Source organism: Phalacrocorax carbo, chromosome 5 (assembly GCF_963921805.1).
Source record: "Phalacrocorax carbo chromosome 5, bPhaCar2.1, whole genome shotgun sequence".
Taxonomy (NCBI): Eukaryota; Metazoa; Chordata; class Aves; order Suliformes; family Phalacrocoracidae; genus Phalacrocorax; species Phalacrocorax carbo.
The window spans coordinates 68,879,379-68,902,448 of record NC_087517.1 but is presented as its reverse complement, the minus strand read 5'-3'; the positions used below and the strand labels follow the sequence as shown (position 1 = coordinate 68,902,448).

The window sequence follows — 23,070 nt, the reverse complement described above, 5'->3', positions numbered from 1 at the left end:
ACTTTTTCCAGTATTCATTGGCCTTTAGGATGAAGAGTCTTTTACTTTGTGTTTTTCTTTCTCAGATAAAACAATTGTTTAGTTTGTGCAATTTTTATCTTATGAAGGTAGGTACCTTGTTGTCATAGCGGCAGCTTGAGCACATTTTTGCTTAAGACGCCTTCATTTTTACTTGTTTCCAGTCTGTACTGCCATCCGCTGCCTCAGATCTATTCCAGGTTTTCCACTGCAACTTTTCACAAGTATTCTTCTGTACCCCGTTTTGTGACTGACTGTTCATTGCTGCTTTCTGTTTATAGTTGATCTTCCTTCTTTTTATCTTCAGTTTGACAATGGAAACATTGTCGGCGCTGCTGACATCTGTTCTTATGCCCTTGATCAGGACACGTGATCTGCCTTGCCAGCTGATGACGGTGTGGCCGGACTGGTTTTTTTGACCCTTTATCTCATGAATTCTGTGTTTTCTGAATGTATTTTGATGAAGGAAAGCAGTGCCTCCGGGAATTAAGTTGAACACCGAGCGCAAATTGAAATGAGCGACTGACTCCATTTTTTCCCATGATACCCAACTCTCATTTGCATTTTCCACTTTTTAGTTGTCACATCTTTAATATAGACGTCTTCTATTGAAAGGAATAACTTGTATTTTGATATTCTGACAGTCACACTTTGGAGGCAGCTGTACAAACCATTTGTCGTGGTTCCTCTGTCGCAGCATGGTTCTGTGGGATTGACAACTTCGTGAGTCTGATGGAAAAGATGTGTTGGTTGGTAGATTTTGAACAGATAAATGTTATTCCTCAGAGACTCTATCATGAACATTGTTCCCATAGATTTAATATGTTCCCTGTAGCTGGAGCAGGTGAGCTATATTTTCCCTTGCTTCCAGCCCTTCTGTTGCGCTTAGTGACTTACTAGCGTGCAGGAATGCAAGATTATAAGTGACCATGTCTCTCACGATTCAAAGAGCTTTAATAGCAAAGCCACAGGTCTCACATTTCAGCAACCAATGTTGACGGGCTGTCTTGCCATTAGGCTTGGATTTTGAGTGGCCTGGTGTGGTTTTGACAGTGGTTTTGAGCCACTCAGGGCGTCTTTTTTGATTTTTATTTGAAAGAACTTGCAGTTTTTATGGTGCATGTCGCTAGCCTTCAAGACAAACTATCACATTTTGTCTGGTCTTGGGATACAACAAAGAGGGTGGAAAGAATAGATCCCACATCTGTCAGTGCAAAATATTTGTTTCGTATGTGATTTTGTAGTTATTTGCCACTAAAGTATCCCTACTTTTTAATATATATATTTTAATAATAAGTCATTGAAGGTCAGAAAAAGTTGTCCAGCTTTTTTGACTCAGCTACTGTCACGTTTCCGTGTGGTCACCTGATGAATCCAATGAATTCTTATTTATCCCATAACTAAAGCAATCTGTGTGTAGACTCTGCTGTGATTCAGCTGATGTTTTCTCAGGGTAGAAAGCGTGGCAGTAGGTAACGACTCATTTACACGATGGAGATGATGACTGTGGTGGCCTCTGTCCTCGGGGGGCTGCCCGATGGGCAGCAAAATGACACAGGGGAGGTGTTCCAGGGGCAGGCTGATCTAAAATACACCTTATGCAGCATTTGAGTGGTCCTTCTTATCCTCTTGTTCAGCAGCTGCCTCCAAGAGAGTGGTAACAGCATCCCTCGCTATCCTGCCTGGCTTTGTGGAGGCTAAAATAGTCACTCTTCTCACTAGTTTCACTTCTCCGAGTCTGAGAAATTTTGGTAGGAAACAGTTGTTTGGTTATTGGTTTGTTTTTTACATTATTGATCTTAATTATAAATTCCCAATGGGATCAACACTGATTAAAATAAACACTTTTTTTTTCTTGAATCACTAGGAAAGCTAGGGCTGTGAATAAACTAGTTTGTGAAATTACTAGTTTCAAAGCATTTCCATATTTATTCTGCCATCAAGGACTCTACAAAATATTGTAGCTCATGTAGTAGAAATACAATAGTGCTATAGTTATCAGATAACTCATTTTGAAACAAGCCTTCGGGCTACTGCACAAAAAGAATTCCTCACAGCCGTTTCAGTCCAGTGAAGGTGGTTAAACTAGTATATCCTCTCCCCATGCATTATATAAACGTGCCAATGTCAGACCTGTGGAAAGCAAATTATTTCAGAAGATAAATATTGTATGTTACTGATGCAATGTGCATGAAGACTGTAGAAAGATTGATTTTTCCATTGAAATATATTCTGAAGAAATTTGAAATTATTTGTAATTTTGCCAATTTAGCAAATATTTGAGAATTATAAGTGCACACCATTTTCTGCAGTATCGCATACCATCAAGAACAGGTAGAACATAAGAACAGACTGAACAAAGTTGAACACGTTGAGTTCTCAAGGTGCATTAAAAAAAGCAGACTTAGTAAAATTGCGATCAGAAGTGCGTGTTTTATATTGTTAAAATCAAAGCAGTGTCGTAGAAGTGAAAAAATAATTTGTTCCACGTAAGAATTTCATGTAAGAAAGAGTTTCCTGGGGGAGAAAAAAACCCCATGTACTTTCAAAATTATCTTTGCTTCTTTCCATTTTAATAGCATTTGTTATAATCTTTCAGGCTGTGTGGATAATGACGGTCACTGCATAGTGATACAGCATGTAGGAGTGAAGCTCATAACATACATTGTAACTGACAGTTTTTAGAGTTGCTGAAAACTGCCTATGTTTGAATCTGAACTTTGTATTGAAGTTTGAATCCGTGTAAGAGTCATGGGGCAAGTGAGGTTCAGAGCTGAAGGAACACAGGGATTTAAAACAGATTGCCCTTGCTGCTAAGACAGTACGTTAACTACCGGGCTGTTTGGGAAGGAAAATACTGTTTATAATGTTCTTTTTGTCTCCCTCTCTCCTTCCCTCCACCATTTAAAACCCCTCATCTGTTCACAAAATACCTCAAAATGTGAAATATTTAAGGGGAATGAAAACTGATTCCTAGCCAACTTTATTTGTGACAAAATCTAATATCTCATTGGATTACATTTTTATACTTAAGACTGTAAAGGATTAAAGGTATCTGCTATTTCCTAGGCCAAAGCATTGCCTGAGCGCATTGCAATGGAAGCTTATTCGCTCTTCCCTTGCACACCCTGAAGTGTCTTAACACCAGTACTTGAGCCATATCTGAAAAAGTGCAGTTTGTGCAGGAACTGATGAAAGACAAATGGTAATTTTCAATAATTCTTGCCCAGGAGCAGTGGAGCTGGGCAGAGCCCAATGCTCACGAGCCTGCCTTGCTTCCTTGGGCAAACCCCTGTGAGATGCTATCATGGCAACTTCAGTGGCACCACTAGTCAGCCGCGATGGAGAGAGGACATCTCGGTGTCGGAGTCTATCGATAGTCCTCCTATCTGAAGATTAATTCATAGAAACAGAGCCTAACTCTTCAACTTCAGTATGTCGTGATATTCAAAATCAGCTAGTCATCTCTGCTCTGATAAAGTGAATATATATGGAGGACCGGTCGACTGTAGTGTTTGCTCAGTTAAAACCAGTTGTAAATTGAAAGTCCTTCATGTCCCGTTTGTACTTGATACTGTTGAGAATATTTGCCGTGTAATATTGGAAGAGTCAAGAAGACACTGTGAACTTACAAAATATTGTGACTTCTGCCTTTGAATTTGCTCTTCAAAATTCAGAATTGAAATACTCAAATGAGTTTGTTACTTGATTTGTGTATATGGGAGCAGAGATTACTTTCAGCTGTATGCAGAGCTTGCCGGGATAAGGATGTTTAGTTCTAAAAGACAAACTGCAGCCGTTTTCTTATGGATGGCCTCGGGACTTGAAAAAGATGCCAACAGATACTGCAGAGGTGAGCGCTGCAAAAGCAGCTGTGGGTAACGTTACAGTAAACACTTCACTCTTTTCATAAAACAACAGCTTATTTTTACTTGCTCTGCTGTTCTCTGACCTCTATGTACAATTATAACATGAAGAGTAGCAGAGGTCTTCAGAAGAGCCCCGAAGACCAGTTACTGCCATTGTTGCTGTAGCCAGAATTACAGCTATGCTCATGGAAATGTACTGATAAAGAAAGATATACCTGTTAAAATTTTTCTTTGGCCCACATGCAATCCTTGCATCATGAAGGGACGGGGATGCCCTTTGAGTGGGCAGAGGAGGGACTCCTGTGCCGTAGCTCTGCCGTGGCAGCTTGGTACCAGCCCTTCTCATGGCCCAATATGGGTACGATGCCCAGCAGCACTGTATGTTCATAACACACATCGGAGGCAAGAAATGGGTTTTTAGGTATTGCCACCTGCTGGTAGCTCAGAGCCGATGACTGCAACGTAAGCTACAATTGCACCATCCCTAAATTTCTTAAATTCCAACTTGGTAAGAAGCAGTGAACTGGAAAGAATTTTCAAGGTGTGCAAGTCCACTGCTCCTTCACGTCGTCTAGTTTCTCCCATAAACTTACCCAAGATAAACATAGCTTAAAATGAATCAGAATTCTTGCCTGAGTACTGGTTTTTTTGTGAAATTATTGCAGATCAGACTGACTGTCAGAACAGCCTCAAATCAAGTGGACAGTTAAACATCTTGTAACAGCCCTTTCACTTGGCTTTTCAAGCAGATTTGCCATGGAGGTGTTCCTTCCCTGAAGGTTATAGTCTCTGATGCTTGGGGAAGGACTTGGAACGTCCTGTGTTTTCACAGCACTTGTGTATTAGTTGTTATAGAGGAATCCACGTCTGAAATATAATTCTGTTCGTGTATGTTTTGGCATGGAATTTGTAGGCTTATTGCATATGTTTGTATGTAACTTTTAGAATGTAAGAGACCTGTTTAAATGTCTTTTCATTACTTACATTTTACAAATAATCTATCTTTGCAGAAATGCATTCGGTTTAACCCAGAAGCTTCAGTGTGGGTTGCAAAGCAACGAATCTTGTGTACTTTGAATCAGAGTTTGAAAGATGTCCTGAATTATGGACTGTTCCAGCCTGCAAGCAATGGTAGAGATGGGAAGTTTTTGGATGAGGAACGACTTCTTAGGGAATACCCACAGCCAGTGAATAAAGGAGTACCTTCACTAGAGGTATTTTTAGATCTAATATCTGAAACGTTTGTATTCTGATACAAATTATACAGTCAGCTGTATCTGAGGTTCCTACATGCATCTGAATTGCATTTGGGCAATAGTGATCAGTGAGACTGAACTTGAACCCTTGCTCACAGAAGTACTGGCGTTCGCTTGTTTGGTTGAGCTGTTCCATGTGTTATCCCCAAAAGGCTGCAAAGAATCAGCCCCTTTGGGAGATTGGATTCTGGAGTTTTCCTCTGCTGAGGACACGGGAGATGTATCTTATTCTGTGATTTAATATAAAGAAATGTAAGGTTCTAGATTAAGCTTTTGGGTCTCTGATTAGGTTTGCTATAGTAGGGGAGGAGTTGCTGAATAACCAGCCTTTGCTTTCTCCCACAGAGAGCGCCTTTCTGTCCCAGGGAAGCTTTTTTTTGTTGTCTCCTCTAGTTTCCCCTGTGCCCTCCTGCAGAGCACACAGATTGCCTCTGTCTGTCTCCTGGGAAAACACTAAGAGAAGAGAGGGTGTGTACGTGTGAAGCAGTCACACATAGAGACTGGCGTTTCCCCCCCTCTGTTGCTCGCGCAGAGGCTGTGCAGCTGGGGGATAAACTGGGCAGTGCTATTATGGCACTGGGCAAACATGGAGCAGAGCCAGATCACACTGTAACGCAGTTCGGCAGGAAACTGGGGCATGAAACTAGTATTTAATTAGTTATTGCTTGTATGGTGGTACATCAACCACTAATAATCTGCAGTTAATAGACTTACTCCGCTATAACACAAATCGAAGAAAAAAGAACCAAGATCCAGAGAAGGTTTCACGTCAAGCTTTTCTAGCAGCTTATTTCAGAGATTCAATCACTGATGTCCCTATTATAGCCATAAGCAAAGTAAATAACCACTTCATTTGTTTCTGTCATGTTGTTTTGTGAGTGCTGTTTGCAAAATCCTTCTCACTGCAGCTGAAGGAGTGCAATTCAGGGGTTAAAAGTGGTCTTGTGAAAAGCTGGTATTAAAGCCTCGTTCAGTACAGTCTCCTTGTCCAACAGACATGCTGCATTCTTTGAATTCTGCGTAGTATGATCAGATAATAGTAAATTATAACTATGTAAACCCCATGATTTTTGCTGCAGATCTTGCTACTGTGGCCAGAGGGTAGCAAACTGTTCAGGGTAAAATGTGAGTGACTGTCAGCCAAAAGAGGCAATCCTCTGAGCCTCGTTCGCAGGACCAGTCCTGTTAAGCATCGGAAGGACTATTCCCATGTGTACGTTTTGCCTATGTTGATTAAGGGATTTTTCAGGAATCTTTTTTTTTTTTTTTTGTAATTTCAGAAATGCTAAGATGATATATTGAAATATGTATTTATTTAACATGCCTTCCCAGTTCTTCTTTCTGCCTGAGAATATAAATGAAAGTGCACAGATACCCTTAGGGAAAAGCTCTTTCCACTGTAATTCTTGCTTATTTATGTAGATTCTAGAGACTGATCTCATTTCCCATACACCTCCACCGATTCCAGTATATTTATACAAGATGAGAATTTTGCTTATGTGAACTGTAAGACTATGATGCCGCTTTGTTAAACAGAGTGGTCGTTATTGGTGAATATTCAAAATGAAATGCTAAGTTTTTTTTTTAATTTTGCCTAAATCTACGTCACCGTATATGATACTTTCTGGTAAGGTCAGGAAATTATATTATGAGCTTTTATGCAAAATAGGACACTGTAAATTTATTCTTTTTTTTTCCTCCCTCAGTTTCGATACAAGAAAAGAGTGTACAAACAATTCAATCTTGATGAAAAACAGCTGGCCAAGCTTCATACGAAGGTAAGCCCAATTTACTGGAGAAGTTAGCAATTGCAAAGCAATGTGTCTGAGAAACTGGAAATAAGTAGGGCGTCATTACCACCTGGGCCAACCGCTGAACAGCAAACAGTGGGTGCTTCCAGCGCCAACAGGGATGTGTGGATTGTGATCCAGGAATTCCTCACATAGAAGAATTCCCATGATGGGCTCTTCCATATGTATACAAGTAATTTTAAATGAACCTTACTTCATGAATACCACGAGCTTGCAGCACGCACAAAAATGCCAATCTATATTCTTTAGACTTGTTTGCTGGTCAAAATAATAATAATGATTACCATACGCCATCCTCATTTCTTACTGAATGAATATTTCAGTCAGTTTTTCCTTAAAACTATGAAAACCAGAATCTTCTTACTGTGTTTGGCTTTTGAACGTTATAAAGTGTAGGGTTCGTGCTCTCAGTATAAAGCCAGGTTCTCCAGGAATGTGAATTAGCTGCTGTTCAATGATGTCAATGGATATTGACATCAATCGACAGAGTATTTTCTGTTTCAAATTAGAGGATGATTAATTTGTCACTCTTTGTTTCAGGCTAATTTGAGAAAATTTATGGATCATGTCCACCATCTCTCAGTGGAAAAAATCACAAAGATGTTGGACAGAGGACTGGACCCAAACTATCATGACCTAGAAAGTGGAGGTCAGAACAATAAAACTAGCAGCATAAAGTAGTACCTTGGGTTTGTTCAACCTAAATTTATAAAGGGGCTGAATCTCATCCATTCTCTCTGTTGCCTTCATAACTCAAGGCTGATGGAGTCTATATGGTTTTGCTGTCCAAAGGAGAAAATGGATAATATATGATTTTTTTTGAGCGCCATTTTAACTTACCATTTGTAAAGCAAATATTCTTTATTTTATAAATTTGCTCATCATTTTTCAAGTACATGCTATTCTCTTCTTTAGAAACACCCCTGACTTTGGCAGTTCAGCTTGACAATACAGTAGAAGTGATAAAAGCTCTGAAAAATGGTGGAGCACATTTGGACTTCAGAGCCAAAGATGGAATGACAGCTCTGCACAAAGCAGCCAGAGCCAAGAACCAAGTAACCCTCAAGGTAAATGCTTTTGGTAGCAAATGATACGTTAATTTATAGAAAAAAAAAATGCATAAAGAATGTTTTCAGTTAATTATTGTCTCGATGGATCCTTTAATATGTACTTGTTCCAGTGCTTTCTTGTAGCTTTCAAATCTTAGGATTTGCTTTCAGTAAAGGGCCTAAGAAACTGGTAAATTTAACTTTATTCACTGATAAATTGGGAAAGATCTGTCTGAAGAAATATGAATAGCATTATTGTTGCTTATCTCTTTGAAAGCAAACGCCAGTGGCATGGATTACACATTATGTCTTTCCTGGTTTCTTTTGTTTTTTTAACAGGTATTCTTAAATCACCTTGATATTCTAGGCTAAGTCTTATGTTTATGGCGTTTGCTTATTTCCTTTTGACAGATATTCAATTTGCTTGACATTTTTGATAAAACATCTTGTAACTGAAGAGGTGAATGTGTTGCAAAGGCGATGTGACATTTTCAGAACTGAGATTTCTGAGCTTCATGAGGGGATGGAAATTGGACATAGCCACTCATCCCTTCCTTGCTGTCTCCATACATTCCTTCAGATCCTAATTCTTCCGAGGTCACTCCTTGTTTAACTTACCCTGTGCCGCGGCCCATTATATCAGCTTATAAAGAAGTGAGCAAAAAATACGTTATGGCAAAAATCAACCTTGTAATGACTTCTTCAGGTAGAAAAGTCCCTTTGTAGTTAGAATTCACTCCAAAATATATTTTTTTCACAGTTTGTGATTGCTTTCAGACCCTTTTAGAGCTTGGAGCATCTCCTAACTACAAAGACAGCTGTGGCCTGACACCGCTGTACCACACTGCTATTGTGGGAGGGGATCCTTACTGCTGTGAGCTGTTACTTCATGAACACGCGACGGTGAGCTGCAAAGATGAAAATGGATGGCAAGAAATTCACCAGGTAGGAAAGCTTACTTTTTGTTTGGAGTGGAAGTTGCATGAGGAAATGTGCCATTTAGGTTCTATGGTTAAACGCTGTTCTGAAGGCCTTTTGGATGTATTTAGTCCCTGCACGTACAAGTACGGAATTTCTTCCTTTTTCTATTTGCTCGTTACTTTGCATCCTGCTGTGGTGAATTAGAAGTGGAAACTGTTCCAATGGAGTTCTGTAACTTTGAACTATGGTTACTGTGGATTTTGCTGCAGAAATTGCACTAGTCATATTTATGTAATGGACTCTTGGGAGTTTAGCATCCTGTGAGCGGCGCTTCAGCAAAAAAGTGTAACTCAATCTTTTTGTTAGATGCCAATTTTAGTATCCTTGGTAATGCTTCTCGTGTGTTTGTCAGAGGTACTTTCTCCTTTCTCTCTGGTGAATTTTACAGGAAGATTTGGATTCAGGATCCTGCTGCTGGGATCCTTCAGTTTGTTGCACTGAAGGATGTTAAACTCCTACAAACTCACAGTTTGAGTCAGTTTTCATTCCCTCTGTGTGTGGAAACTGGCATTCTAATGATTTTTCTTTTGCTGTTTGTACATGGGTTTTTTCTTTCCTCTCATACATATTCAGTGTGTAGATAAAGGCGGTAGCGTGCTCTATGAAGAAAAAATATTTTTAAAAAGTAATCTTTTGAGGTTCGTGGTGCTCATGATACCTTGAGCCAGCTGTGGTGCCAGAATTCATCAGGTGCTGGCACATCTTAGTCAGCTTCAGCACAGCTGTTGGAAATGTAGATCTCCTTCCTCACCAAAGACCTAAACTGTATCTTTCAAAAAGAACTATAATGTTTGGTAAGACATTTTCTGAAAAAACTTTTTCTTTGAATTCTTTTAACTTGTCTTCTCCAGAAACATCTGAATACTATGCAACAGTTGCATAGGAATGCTTTATTAATTTCTCTTTGCATAGCGATAAACTCAGTAGTTTACCAAGTTCAAAGATTCTAGCGGTCCTAATGTCACTGTGGCTGTTTTATGCCTTTCCTCTGTATGGCTGAGTTTGAGTGATCATAAAATATGGAACTGATGTAGTGTGATCAGATTAAAGATATGAGTAATCAACTGTACAGGCCTGCTTAGGTTATCTAGGCCCACTTTCTTTTCTGTGCACTCATCTTTTCGGTACAGAACTTCTTTTCTTCGAAAGAAATAGGAGGTAGTTTTGGTACCCAGGTTTCAGCAGGGATCCAAGCTTTTTCACTGTGTGTGTTCAGATTGAGGTGGTTTGGATCCATCTCTAATATGAAAAAACAAGGATTAATTTAGTACCATCGTTTCTGAGGATGTGGAGGAAATGGATTGTATAGATCAAAGCGTTGCCCCATCTGGACTCCCTGAAAATATAGAGAAAAATTCCTTATTTTGAAAACCCAGCCTTATACACATATGTTTATTATTTCTCATAATGAAACAGAGATTTCTAAACCCATTGTATTGGTTGCAATCCTAAATAAATCAATGTTTACATCTGGATTACAGGCAATCTGTTTTCAGTAATGGATAATAGAAGCATTCCTCAGTGAATTAAGAAAGATGGTAATATGATACAATCCTCTATGTTGGCATCTGTGTGAAGAAGGCAAAGTTACCTTTCATGGCAAGGGCAAAAATTGGTAGCAAGTAGATTTTTCATTTTGCTAACACAAACTTTAACAGTAGAAGATAAACCTCTGGGTTACCCTAATAGTAAAGGGGAAAAGCTAAGGTGGCGGTTCATGCTGTGCTAGGGTAGTAATAAAAAGGATATCCTCTGGAGATACCTGTCTCTCTCTGTTGACCGTGCTGGGGAGCCCTGATGATTAGTTTGGACAGCTCACCTGGCACGCAGAGCCCTGTAAGGAGGGGAAATGCGTTTCCCCTGCATTGGTTGTCTTCCAGCGCCTCCCCGTAAGCCGAGTAAGCATTATTGTCAGATCGGCAAAGAAGAGGCAGCAAATCCCGCTCTAGTAAAGGAAGCAAAGTGGAGAAAGGGCCTGGTTTTAGTCCAGCTTATTGTAGTAGGAATAGAAAGTTGGAATTAGTTCTTGTATTTTAGGAGTTATTTTAATAATTACATAGAATAGAATCGTAGAATAGAATCATAGAAAGGTTTAGGTTGGAAAGGACCTTTAGAGCCCATCTAGTCCAACCCCCCTGCAGTGAGCAGGGACATCCCCAACTAGGTCAGGTTGCTCAGAGCCCCGTCCAGCCTGGCCTTAGGTGTTTCCAGGGATGGGGCATCGACCACCTCTCTGGGCAACCTGGGCCAGTGTTTCACCACCCTCATTGCAAAATATTTTTTCCTTATATCGAGGCTAAATCTCCCTTCCTTTAGTTTAAAACCATCACCCCTTGTCCTGTCACAACCAGCCTTGCTGAAGAGGTTGCCCCCATCTGCACATTGCCACATCTGCGCATTCATACCTAGATGTTGAGTGACTTTTAGAGAGTAGATGGAATTGGTAATTTATAGCTAACTGTGTATGCGCTCAAATCTTCTGCACAGTCAGAAACACCGTTATGGTTTGGTCCTGTTTCTCCCTTTGCTTGTGGTTGGATGCTTGTTTTCGGTTGCCCAGTGTTAAAATGTTCCTGTTCTAATAAGAGCTGGTATAATGTCTCCATTATTTTTGCAGATAGTTTCTAAAGGAATTAACTATTTAATAAACACTGTTTTTTCTCTGTGTGTTGCAAATGGAAAATGGAGGAAGAAAAGATGTAATAGACTAGGATTTGGGATGTGTCACAGATTTAATTTGTGTATTGAGCAGTACACTTAATTTTGCTGATCCAAACTGCAAGATGTGTAGCTCTGTAACTCCCACTGTCATTCAGAGTGAATGGCTTTGTATACCTGTATCTCTCGGCTTAAATTCCATATTACTATACAGGAATAATACCAATCTGAGACGAGATGAAGTTAAAAACATTACAAATTGGGAGGTGTGTTACAACACTCAGTGTGTTATAAAGAAGGTAGTGAAGTAAATGAGACTAATGAATGTGATGATACTGTGATTTTTCTCAAACTTACTTGCTAAACAGGAAAGCTTCAAATTTCACTGCCGTCTCATTCACAGGTTTTTACTTCCAAGTATTCAGGGTTTATAATTTGATTTGTGTGACTGATAAAGTAATTCCCCCTCTTTTGGATCGGTCCCCTGTGTATACCGTGTGTCTGCTTGACATCAAAGAATAAGATTATTTTCTCAAATTTTAGCCAGCTTTCCCCAAACTGTTTTCACACCTTAAAGACAAGCTTTAGAAATCTGATCATCTTAGTGCCATCTAGTGGGCCATTTCCGAAGGTTAGCATGACAAAAAAACCCGTTTTGTGAAGTCTGCTTGTCACATTTGACAGTTACAAATATTAGTGGATAAAAAGTGTCAAACTTTGTATTTTCTTGAGATATTAAACGGCTGTTCCTCAAAAAAACATTGGCTTAAACTTATGCACAGACTTGCTGTACCTGAAGTGCACACATTGGCGTTTATGGGCAGGTATGCACGTCTGGGTATTAGCCCTCCCATTCAGTCTGGGGTGGTTCTAAAAATTAGATCCTAAGTAAAATGGCATCTTCTCCACTAAAAATCTTTACCTGGAACGCTTGCCTAGATTGTACAATGACCAAAATATGAATGCATCTCTCTATAGGCTTGCCGATATGGACACGTCCAACATCTAGAGCACCTCCTCTTCTACGGTGCCGATATGTGTGCGCAGAACGCCTCGGGAAACACAGCGCTGCACATCTGTGCCCTGTACAACCAGGTGAGCTGGCACGTGCCTCCTCTGCCACAGACCCCGTGCCGCAGAGTCATACCGTCCTCCTTCAGCGACATAAAGGTCCTTGGCAGGAGCTGAAGGGTGCCTGGGGTCCCCTCTGTGTGGCTAAGTGGGGAGGGATGTCTGGCTTTGCAAGGCAGTGGGTTTGGGGAATCCAGTCCTGTGGAGACTGGAAACCAGTGCTGTAAGAGAATGACATGTAGCCAGGAAAAAGAGACTGAATTAGGGTACAAATGCTAAATCTTTCATGTTCATCCAGAGAAACAGAGGCTTGTTGAGTTTTCTGTTGAAGGATCTTACTGGTTTGGTGTTAGGCTTTCCTGCAGTGCAGTTTCCTCGCTTTTAATAAATGCATTTTGGCATAAATTTCCCATTATTATTGATCTGTAGAGGCATGTTACACTGAAGAAGAATGTAGCTCATTATTTTTAATTTGTTTTATTTAATATGGAATGAAATGTTGGAGGTTGTAAACAGCGGTCGTAGAAACTAGAAAGAACAGAATTAAAATCTATTTTATTAGTATTTTATTCACTGATGTCAAATAGGGCTGCTCATTGTAGGTAGTGAGAATATGCATATTAATTAGAAAATAAACTGACTCCATGTTCTACCAGCTTATGTTTTTTTCTATCATATCTAAATATTTGTTTCCTATTCAAAATTTATCGCTGTTTTGCTAGAATTTAAATTAGAATTAAATAAAAAATACTTGAAAAATACTGTGGAAATGTATCTGTAGATTATAGAGAAGATGCCAGATTCTCTGCTGTTTACAACTTGTGCAGTCATTTACAAATAATAGAACCATTTGATTTGATAGCATATTATACTCTCTTTGCATGGATGGGATGGGGAGGGAATGAGTTTTACAACTATGTTAAAACACCGAATTAGGAAAAGACAAGTCATGAGATGTGACTGTAACTAGTGAAACATCTGCTAAAGCATCTGCTTCTTAATTACCATCTTAGTTTTTTTCAAAAGTCTTGTCAAGACAGATCCCTCAATCAGGTCTAAAATACCCTCAACTTTTTTAAAAAATAGAATTTTGGGAATAGCTTGACATTTTTCAATACTGTTGACTTGATGTGTGTGTCATAATTGATACCAAATCATAAAGAGTGCAAATCTTCCTCGTTAAAGCTGATTATTTGAAGCACGCAGTGTATCAGCGGGGGCAGTACCCCAATGGACTGCTTCTTGCTCACTGTCTGCCAAGTGTCTTCAACAGGCTGCCACTAACAGCAACTACTCTACAGTCAGCAAGAGTTTCTTTGCTCAGCTTGGATGGTTTCTGTGACTGCAGGCATGCAATGCTTTTGCAAGTTGGCACTTTTAAAATTCCTAGAAAATTTTGCAGAGGAGTGAAATTCACCCTTATCTCAAGAAAAGTTTTGCTTTTTGGTTTCATATCAAGAGCTTAACGTGTGTAACTATAAGCGCTTCTGTTGAAAAAAATAATAACATTTACTTTAACCTCATTAACTTCACTTTTCCTTAGTAAGAATTTTGAAGCCGGGACCGTAATGCACATAAAAAATTAATAATGTGAACTGATATCTGGTTTTTTGTGACCATTTTATCACAGTGTTTTCATGACTATAGTTTTTGACATGATCATATGCTTTTGGCAAAGGTTATGCAGTATAATGCTGAAATTCGAATAATTGTGTAGAATGACAGTATTTTTGCATGTAGAGATGAGGTTTTTTTCCTCACCTTGGTGGAAAAAATTGTTCCGTGGAAGATTTAAAGACTCTAATTGAAATTGCATCTACAAATTTGCAAATATTTTCATAGTCATCAAACTTGGCTTTGTGAATGGAAGTTTAACATCTTGTGACTACGCTGTCATGCTTCTGTTTTCCTTGATCAGGTATATGTGAAAAGAAAAAGTTTTTCTCAGGGTGCTGTGAGCGGTAACCTGTGCTGATTTTTTTTCAGTGTCCCTTTTATTGAGAGTTGTTATTAGCTAATGTGGAAGGAACGGTGCTGGTCTTCTCTGGATGGAGAGGATGGGAAGGACAGCAGTATCCTTTTACCTCTTGATTCCTGTAGATGGAGTCATTACCCATTTGATTTTTCCCTTCCAGTCTTCCCTGGGGAATTTTCTTGGGATAATTCCTGAAGTTGGTAATTCTGTTTTCCTGAGTGTCACCTAAGTGCTGGTCTGAATAAATTCTTGGTTTTTAAAGTCATTTCATGGTTCTCCAGTAACTGAATAAAATCTAAACAGATCTTATGGCTCTGTATTTTGCAAATAACAACGCTGGCATGAAGCCTGCCTTCTTGCAGTCAGTGGATTGGATTCTATATGAAAACTGTTCAGTATTAAATCAGGTAATTAGCTCTCAGACAAGAAACTGAATCTAATCTGCTGACAAGCCCACGCTTCTCTGTGAAATTCTTTTTAATCTTATGAAGTCTAAAAAGCTGCTGCATATTCAGTTCATGTATGATATAATGAATGAGCAATACTGAGCTCTTGATATCAGAAGTTACTAGGTTGTCAGAGCTAAAATACATGCAAACAGGAGTTATGGCATTCGTAGGCAGCACCTTAACAATCAGGAGCTCTAAAATGTGGAATTTCTATTGAATTAACAAAGGAAAAGCAATCTTTCTGGTGGTGACTTTTTTGCTTATTCTCCCTAGTTTGTTCCCCTTAGTACTGGAAGAATGGGGAGGAGACAAAAAGAAGAGATGATGAAGCTAAGAATGCTTCTGTTTGTTTTAAAAGAATAAATAACAACTGCAGTGCTTCATCCAAAGCAAGTTTTCTTGAAAATCCTTAGGTTGAACAACCCTGACCTCTGTTCTCAAAACTTTTCGTATCAAAATCATTTAATAAATCACTTTGCGTGTGTTTTGTTACTTGGCAGAGCTTAAATTTGTAAGTCATGTAGTTTTTAAACGTGTAATTCTTTTGCTTTTGTAGTGTTGCATTATTTATTCTGATAATGAAATGAATCATCAGCCAATAAATACAGTATGTTTCTTAATATTGTTATTTATATCCTCAAGTTCATGATCAAAATTGGGCATTTTCACGCTAAAGGGTTCTACTAACATTTCCAGTATGTTTACTGAACAGTACCTGGTGGAATAGTTGTTATAATGGGAATGTAATGTAGTGTGCAAACCTAGAACCATTTAGGAGTCAGTCAAAAAGGAATTCTTGGAAAAGTAACCCTGAAAAGAACTTTTTCTTCCTTTCTTCTTCTTCTGCTTGTTTTTTTTTTTTTTTAAAACCTGGAGTTCTTAATCTAGATTGCAGCAACATTTACTTCTTTGCATGATTGCTAATACAGAATGCAGAAAAATGAGAACAACATTTTGACATTTTACACATTGCTCTTGGTCCTTCTATGTTTAGAGGGAGAGAGAATGCACCTGATGTGCAGATTTCAGTGCAAGCAAATGAAACTATCTCAATTAATTATATCTCATTAAAAAATTACCATCTATGAGCTGATTGTTAATACACTGCCTTGAGGTATGATCTGTTCTGTTGTTTCAGCCTGTTATACAGAATAGGAAGTGTGGGAGCAAAAGGATATCCTCTTGGAGTACTGAGTCTTGGTGAAAGGGCAGGATAGCCGCCTCCCCAGATATATTTAGGACAACCCTGTGATGGAGGAGGCTTAATGGGATCAAGAATCTGGCATGATAAATTAGAAACCACAAGACAAAAATGATTTTCAGTCATAATTTCTGTGCATTCACTTATGACTCAGAGTTGAGTAAATGAGCTTTATTTCTGTCACTAAGATAGCTAAATTATATGATTGTTTTCTCTGGCTGCAAATTTACTGTTAAAAGTGAAAGGCAGCACACTGAAATACCTCAGCAGGTAGAACCCCATAGCACAACATGACAAGAAGTCTGGAAAGCATAATAAAGTTAATAGAAATATTTATGATGAGGAAACATAAAACCATTATGAAATGTTGAACTGGTTTGCATAAGGTCCTAAGGTGAACATTCAAGACGACAAGTAGGAAATACAGCCTATATATGGGTCATCAAAAAGTCTAGTATCCTGAGAACCGTGCCAGAACCGCGGAGGATTTCTAGCAGGTTATGGTCAGTCGTATTTTACAGCAGTGCAGAGCAGTGACTTAAGCAATACACTGTGTTGTGTCAAAAAAAATTGCTTTTAAGGGATCTTATTTGCAGATTTCCTCAGTTCAGAGTGCCTGAAGCTGTACTTTTCTCTCGTTCGAAGGGGTCTATTGGTTTGTGCTGTAACTGTTAATATTTTTTAGGGGGAAAAAAGAGAAGGTAAAACTGGTCAGTGCAGTGAGTATAGGCAAACCAAATATTTTCAGGTGTATTAAAAAATATAATCATACATTAAATATTTTAAATTAAAGTTAGGCTGAAAAAATCAAAGTAAGTGTGTGCAAGTGGTAAAACTGCTTTGTCTAACTTTTAGCAGTAGGGGAGGATACCGTTCATCCCAGGTACTGCTTGCTGTACTGTGAGCAGTTCTATTTTCCCTACAAAAAAGGCAAAAACCATATGAGAGTCAAATTTCATTTTGAATTAAGACATTTTCTGTAAAATCTGGTTTGTCAAGTATGGAATTTCCACAGTACAGTTTCTTAAAAATTTAGTAAGATATTTACCTCTTGCATCCCTCTACAATTTTTACACTTGCATATTGTTTCTACACACTGCAAAATCACCTAAAGCCATGTCATATTTAAAATACTGTTTTAATAACTTAATTTCTCTATTTATTTAATTTACTCCTTATCTAAGGAAATACATACCAAACAGCAACACATCTCATAGCCACAACATCTCTTTAGTAACTAAAGACCCTTATTAATAAGTTTATTCTTCTACCATTTTCAGGAGAGCTGTGCAAGGGTGCTGCTGTTCCGGGGAGCCAACAAGGAGATCAAGAATTACAACAGCCAGTCTCCATTTCAGGTAAGAAATAAATATGCCTGCCCACCCCCAACCCCCCCAAAATATTTGCAGGAAAATCTCACGTAAACTTGGTTTTGTGGAGAAGTTACACTGCACAAGGCTGAAAACAGCTGGAGAGTAAGATTACTATCATTTTGGAAACTGGCTTTTGTGTAGTGCACTAAGTGAAGTGTCCTGGAATAATCAGGAACGAGAGGAAAACAGGCTTGCTCTCGGCTGTTCCAGTGGACACTGTCAATGAGTTTGAGAATTATATGAGCTGTTAGTGACAAAGCATGAAATCAGTGGTGTCCTCTGGTCAGATGTGCCTTGCTTTGTGATTATCTCCAGTCTCATGTGAGAGAGATCCAAGGAGTGACTGGGCAGCTAAGCTTTGCTTGGCCCCTGTTGACTTAGCTGGAAAGAAGCTCTTCCTTGCTTGGATGCGAGGCTGAAAAGCTGGGCTAAGTTTCAGGGATGGGGTTGATTTATTACACGGTCAGTGTTGAAGTTGTCATGTGTGTCTCCAAGAGAAAATGAAGTCTTTCCTTGGATTAGTCAAAACTGACTGGCTGTTTTTTCACCATTTTCTTGTATTAAAATACTTCCAGAATGCTTAATTAAAAATCCAAATGGAAGGAAATTGTTTGGCCAAAGGGTTGTCAGGTATGCCTGACAACCTTAAGCCCTGATTTCTGAAGCAGTCTTAATTAGCCTGGATTTCAGAGAAACATTTATAATGCAAAATGACATGTGAGAAATAGGGATGAAAGCTGTAATGTTTTAAGAAAAAGGAAGAGGAATTTTATTTTTCAAGTAACAGAAAATAGTGCTTCTGGAAGAATGATGGCACAGTACCAATAAAAGGAAGTGTTCTGTTGTGAAATGTGAGGGGGGCTATTTCCCCAAACCAGGCAGTCTTTCAACAAAAGAAATCCTGGTTTACCTTTGCTTGTTGTGTCTTTCCCATTACATCCCCAACCCACTTTGGATAATGCTGGCATTGAACTCAAGGAAGATTGCCTTTTCTCTCATCCTTTGAAGTAGTTGGAATATTAACTATGTCTGTGTGGGTCTCTGGGTTGGCTCCCCAAAGTTTACACATAGATAACAGCTCTGTGTTTCAGGTCTTTTCAAAAAACCTCAGCCAAGTATTTCTGTATCAGTTTAATTATCTCTGTATTTTGAAGGTTTTCTGGATGTAAGTTGCGTATCTCAAGAGCTTAAGAGTCCTGCCTGCAAATCCCAGCCAGATCATTGCTTACTTTTGGGACCATTTTCCCAAAATTGGGGAAACAGTGCATTAATAATTTATTAACTGTTTTTGGACTGCTAATATTTTGCCATCTAAATATACGCTAAGCGCAAATTCACTAAGTACTAGATAATACTTATCACCGCACCTTAGAATTACGGAGCGATTACAAAGTGGAATAAGAGAAAACCCTAATTATTGGAGGGATGGGTTCCTGTGTCATCTCTTTACTTTGAGAGTTTAGATTATTTTATTACTTTGTCGTTGAGATTAACTTTTCTTTTAGTTTTAGGATTTTATGTGGGGAGGGTAAATGACAGCTGGAATAGTTTCCATTTGTGTTCCTCTTTGTGCTGACTGCTGCAACATTCTCATTCTTCCTCTTAGAAGAGAAAAATACAGGGAAAAAGGCAGAAAAGAAAATATGTGTGAAAGCTAGTGCTGATAGTTGTAGGGCTTCAAAAAGTGAAGGATGACTAGCCAGAACTAAGTAAAATCAAGTGAGTTCAGGAGGCAAAATAAATAACTTCAAGAGAAGGGTGTAGCTGTGCACATAGTGACCAGCGAACTACCTCCTGTCCCTATGGAATAAAATCCTGTGTGTCATTGTTTAAACTTTGTTAGACTTCTGAAGCTTGGGCTTTTGACTGGTGCCTCTCCCCTGGTACGGGCAGAAGGACCGACGATTAGGTTGACTTTGTTTTATCCCTTCTAGATCCACATACTTAAGAAAAAGGAAATTACTTGCCATCTTTTTACCCTATGGTGTGTTACTTTTAGGTGTAGGGAACGTAGGAGAAGTTCTAGTTTTTCTGAATGCAGTGAGTAGAGAAAACCCTGACACCAGCACTGCAATAAAATGGCATTAGAATTAATTCTTTGCCATCTGTCTGTTGCTGACCCAGTCGATCAGACACCACAAGTGGAGCTGTTATAAAATTATGCAGAATCCCCTTGAGTTAATAGGATTTTGCATACTAAAAATGTTTACTCATGTAATCAGTGGCAAGGAACATTGAAGCATCTCATATGTACATAATGAGAAAGGCTGTAGCTGCAGCATCTATTCCTTTGAGTAACCTCCATTATGTTATTTTCTCAGAAATCTAAAAGGATGATTCTTTTGAATTGCTGCTTAGAAAATTGATGATATGAAAACTGCTATTCTGTAAAATAGAAGTATCCAGACATGGAGAAATTTGTGTGGTTCTTCCAAGGCCTGCCTGCCAAAGCTTTATTTATTTTGATGAAAAGGAGCAGCAGAGTTTGTATCTAGCATTACTGACCAATGAATGTAGTGTAATCTTACCACCAAAAAAAAGTGCATTTTTTCACTTCGTAACAAATCTGAATGCTTATTAAAACAAGCACGGGTTTGCTGGATCATGTGGAAGGAAAACTAATCTAGGCTGAAGTCTGTGCCACTTAATTCAGGTGTCCCACACTGTGTACACAGCTCTGCCTGGGATCTGGGTGTCCTTTTTGCCTTTTCAGTGTCCAGCCAAGTTAGTGTTGGAATGGCATTGCCAGGTGTCCAGGCCATGAAAAAGCTTACCTGTATTGCCCAGTTAGGCATCTAAGCTTTTATTAGCTACACCAAATTGGGCGGGAGTGTTGACCTGCTGGAGGGTAGGAAGGCTCTGCAGAGGGACCTGGACAGGCTGGATCGATGGGTCAAGGTCAACTGTATGAGGTTTAACAAGGCCAAGTGCCAGGTCCCGCCCTTGGGTCACACCAACCCCAGGCAATGCCCCAGGCCTGGGGCAGAGGGGCTGGGAAGTGCCCGGTGGAGAAGCCCTGGGGGTGCTGGCTGACAGCCGGCTGGGCATGAGCCAGCAGTGCCCGGGTGGCCAAGGAGGCCACCAGCCCCCGGGCTTGTGTCAGCACTGCTGTGGCCAGCAGGAGCCGGGCAGGGATGGGGCCCCTGTGCTCGGCCCTGGTGAGGCCCCACCTCGAATGCTGGGCTCAGGTTTGGGCCCCTCAGGACAAGGAGGGCCTTGAGGGGCTGGAGCGTGTCCAGAGAAGGGCAGCGGGGCTGGGGCAGGGTCTGGAGCACAAGTGTGCGGGGGGGCGGCTGAGGGGGCTGGGGGGGTTTAGCCTGGAGAAGAGGGGGCTGAGGGGAGCCCTTCTCGCTCTCTGCAGCTGCCTGAGAGGGGCTGGAGTGAGGGGGGGGCTGGTCTCTGCTCCCAAGTCACCAGTGACAGGACGAGAGGAAACAGCCTCAAGCTGCATCAGAGGAGGTTTAGGTTGGATATTAGGGAAAATGTCTTCCCTGCCAGAGTGGTCAGGCCCTGGCACAGGCCGCCCAGAGAGGTGGGGGAGTCATCATCCCTGGGGGTGTTCAAAAACCATGTAGCCGTGGCACTTGGGGCCATGGTTTAGGAGGCCTGGGGGTGTTGGGTTGACAGTTGTACTTGATGATCTTAGAGGTCTTTTCCAACCTTGATAATTCTATGATTCTGTGTGTTTCATCCTGACCAATGACTGGGGTCCATTAAGTTAGTAATCAGTTAAATACAGTTGATGTCACCCATAGCCGAAAGTCTGTCTGTGACTGTCAACCTTAATAGATTGTGCTGCTGGTAGGATGTACTCTGCAATAACAGAACATGGGTCAGCAGAAATTTATCTGAATGTTTTTTGTGGGGTCCCCCCCGCTAATAAGTATTAACACTTGCGTAGATGTGGGGTGAATCTCCTCCGTCTGTCTTCCCTGTGTATGTTCCAAGTAGATTGGGGTAACTTGTGCATCACTGTCCTCAGCCTAAGTGTGAGAAGTTTCTGTGTACTGTGCATTTTGGTTAAAGGCTGACTAGCAATTAGAGTTAAGATGAAACCAGTGCCACATCATTATACTATATTGCCAATTCTGTTTATTAATCACTTGTTTATCCAGCCCATCTTGGCTGGGTGATCTAAGTACTTTATACACTAATTATTCTGTGCTAACAGATGGAAGGAACCCATTGGCATTACAGAGCTGGAAGTGCTAGCAAATAATACACTGTTATATACATTGTGCTTGGCCATTTTTCTTTTGAAGTAACTGAAATCGGAGCAGGTCTGTGCTGTCATTTGTAGCACTGAACTTGGGCATGCTCTCAACCGTGCCAGCTCTAAGTACTGCTGATGCCTCTGTAGCCGTCCATATCTTATCATAGAGCTTGCTGAAACATGATGTTTGCCACCAACATACAGTGCAGCGATTTACAGCTCTCGTATACTGGCTTATGAAATGCTGAACTGTAACTTCTGTTCCAGCTATAGGCTAGCTTTGAAGTTTCCAGTGGTTTTAGGTTTTTTTTTGACATTACAGTTTCTGTTTTATTAGTAAACCCTCCCAAAATATGCTTTCAGAAAAGCCATGATATCCTAGGGTCCATAGCTAGTTTCCCCACATTTTATGTGCTCCTAGATCAATGTAAAATATTTGCTTACCTCTCTGGCAAATACTAATAAGTAATTCAGAAATATCAGAGTTTTGCAGTGTTTGCAAGCCTGTTGAAATTCTGTTGTGTAGGTTAAAATGAACATAAACCTAGTCTATCATGTTTGTCCTTTTTCTTTTAGTGATAAGAAGCTCTATAGCAATAATTCATATGTTTTCACAAGGGCTATAAAGCACTTTTAAGCTTAGAGCTAATACAGCTAATAATTAGTGTTTTTGAAGCATATGTGTTCAAAATACAGAAGAACTATTCTGAGGTGCCATTTAGTGACACCTTTTGAGGCAGAGTTGTACCTGAGAATGATTTCTCTCTTGGATGTACCTTATTATTGACCATCGCTACCCCAAATCAGCATGGGTTATTAACGTGCTTACGTTACACAGGTGGCAGGAGGAGCGGCAATCTTCCAGGTCCACTGCAGGTAGAACTGTTCCTTTCAGCGTGTTGGCTGTACATCTATTTTCAATTGCTCATACTTTTGCCAGATTTGAATCACTGGAAATGAAATTTTCCATGCCCGCTATCTCAAGCGGCATTGTTCGGAAAAGCAAAATGATTCAGCTATTTTGGAGTATGGGTGAGGGAAAACATGTGTTGTTTTGCTCATACTTAAAAACTCTGTTGACCCACCTCTCCTTGTCCCATCTCCCCTGTTGTGTTATGTTGTTCTGTTTTGTTTTCTTTTCTTTAA

At 39.9% G+C, this 23,070-nt stretch overlaps 1 protein-coding gene across 2 annotated transcripts in view; it reads left to right on the top strand.

The window, feature by feature from the left end:
* SHANK2 (SH3 and multiple ankyrin repeat domains 2) overlaps positions 1 to 23,070 on the top strand; it is a 364,507-nt gene that overhangs the window by 45,452 nt on the left and 295,985 nt on the right. For both annotated transcript variants that reach the window (XM_064452904.1, XM_064452902.1), the window contains 7 exons: positions 4,898 to 5,101; positions 6,850 to 6,921; positions 7,495 to 7,603; positions 7,870 to 8,021; positions 8,781 to 8,948; positions 12,621 to 12,737; positions 17,619 to 17,696. In XM_064452904.1, the coding sequence (XP_064308974.1) occupies positions 4,898 to 5,101; positions 6,850 to 6,921; positions 7,495 to 7,603; positions 7,870 to 8,021; positions 8,781 to 8,948; positions 12,621 to 12,737; positions 17,619 to 17,696 (900 nt within the window). The remainder of the gene's footprint in view (positions 1 to 4,897; positions 5,102 to 6,849; positions 6,922 to 7,494; positions 7,604 to 7,869; positions 8,022 to 8,780; positions 8,949 to 12,620; positions 12,738 to 17,618; positions 17,697 to 23,070) is intronic.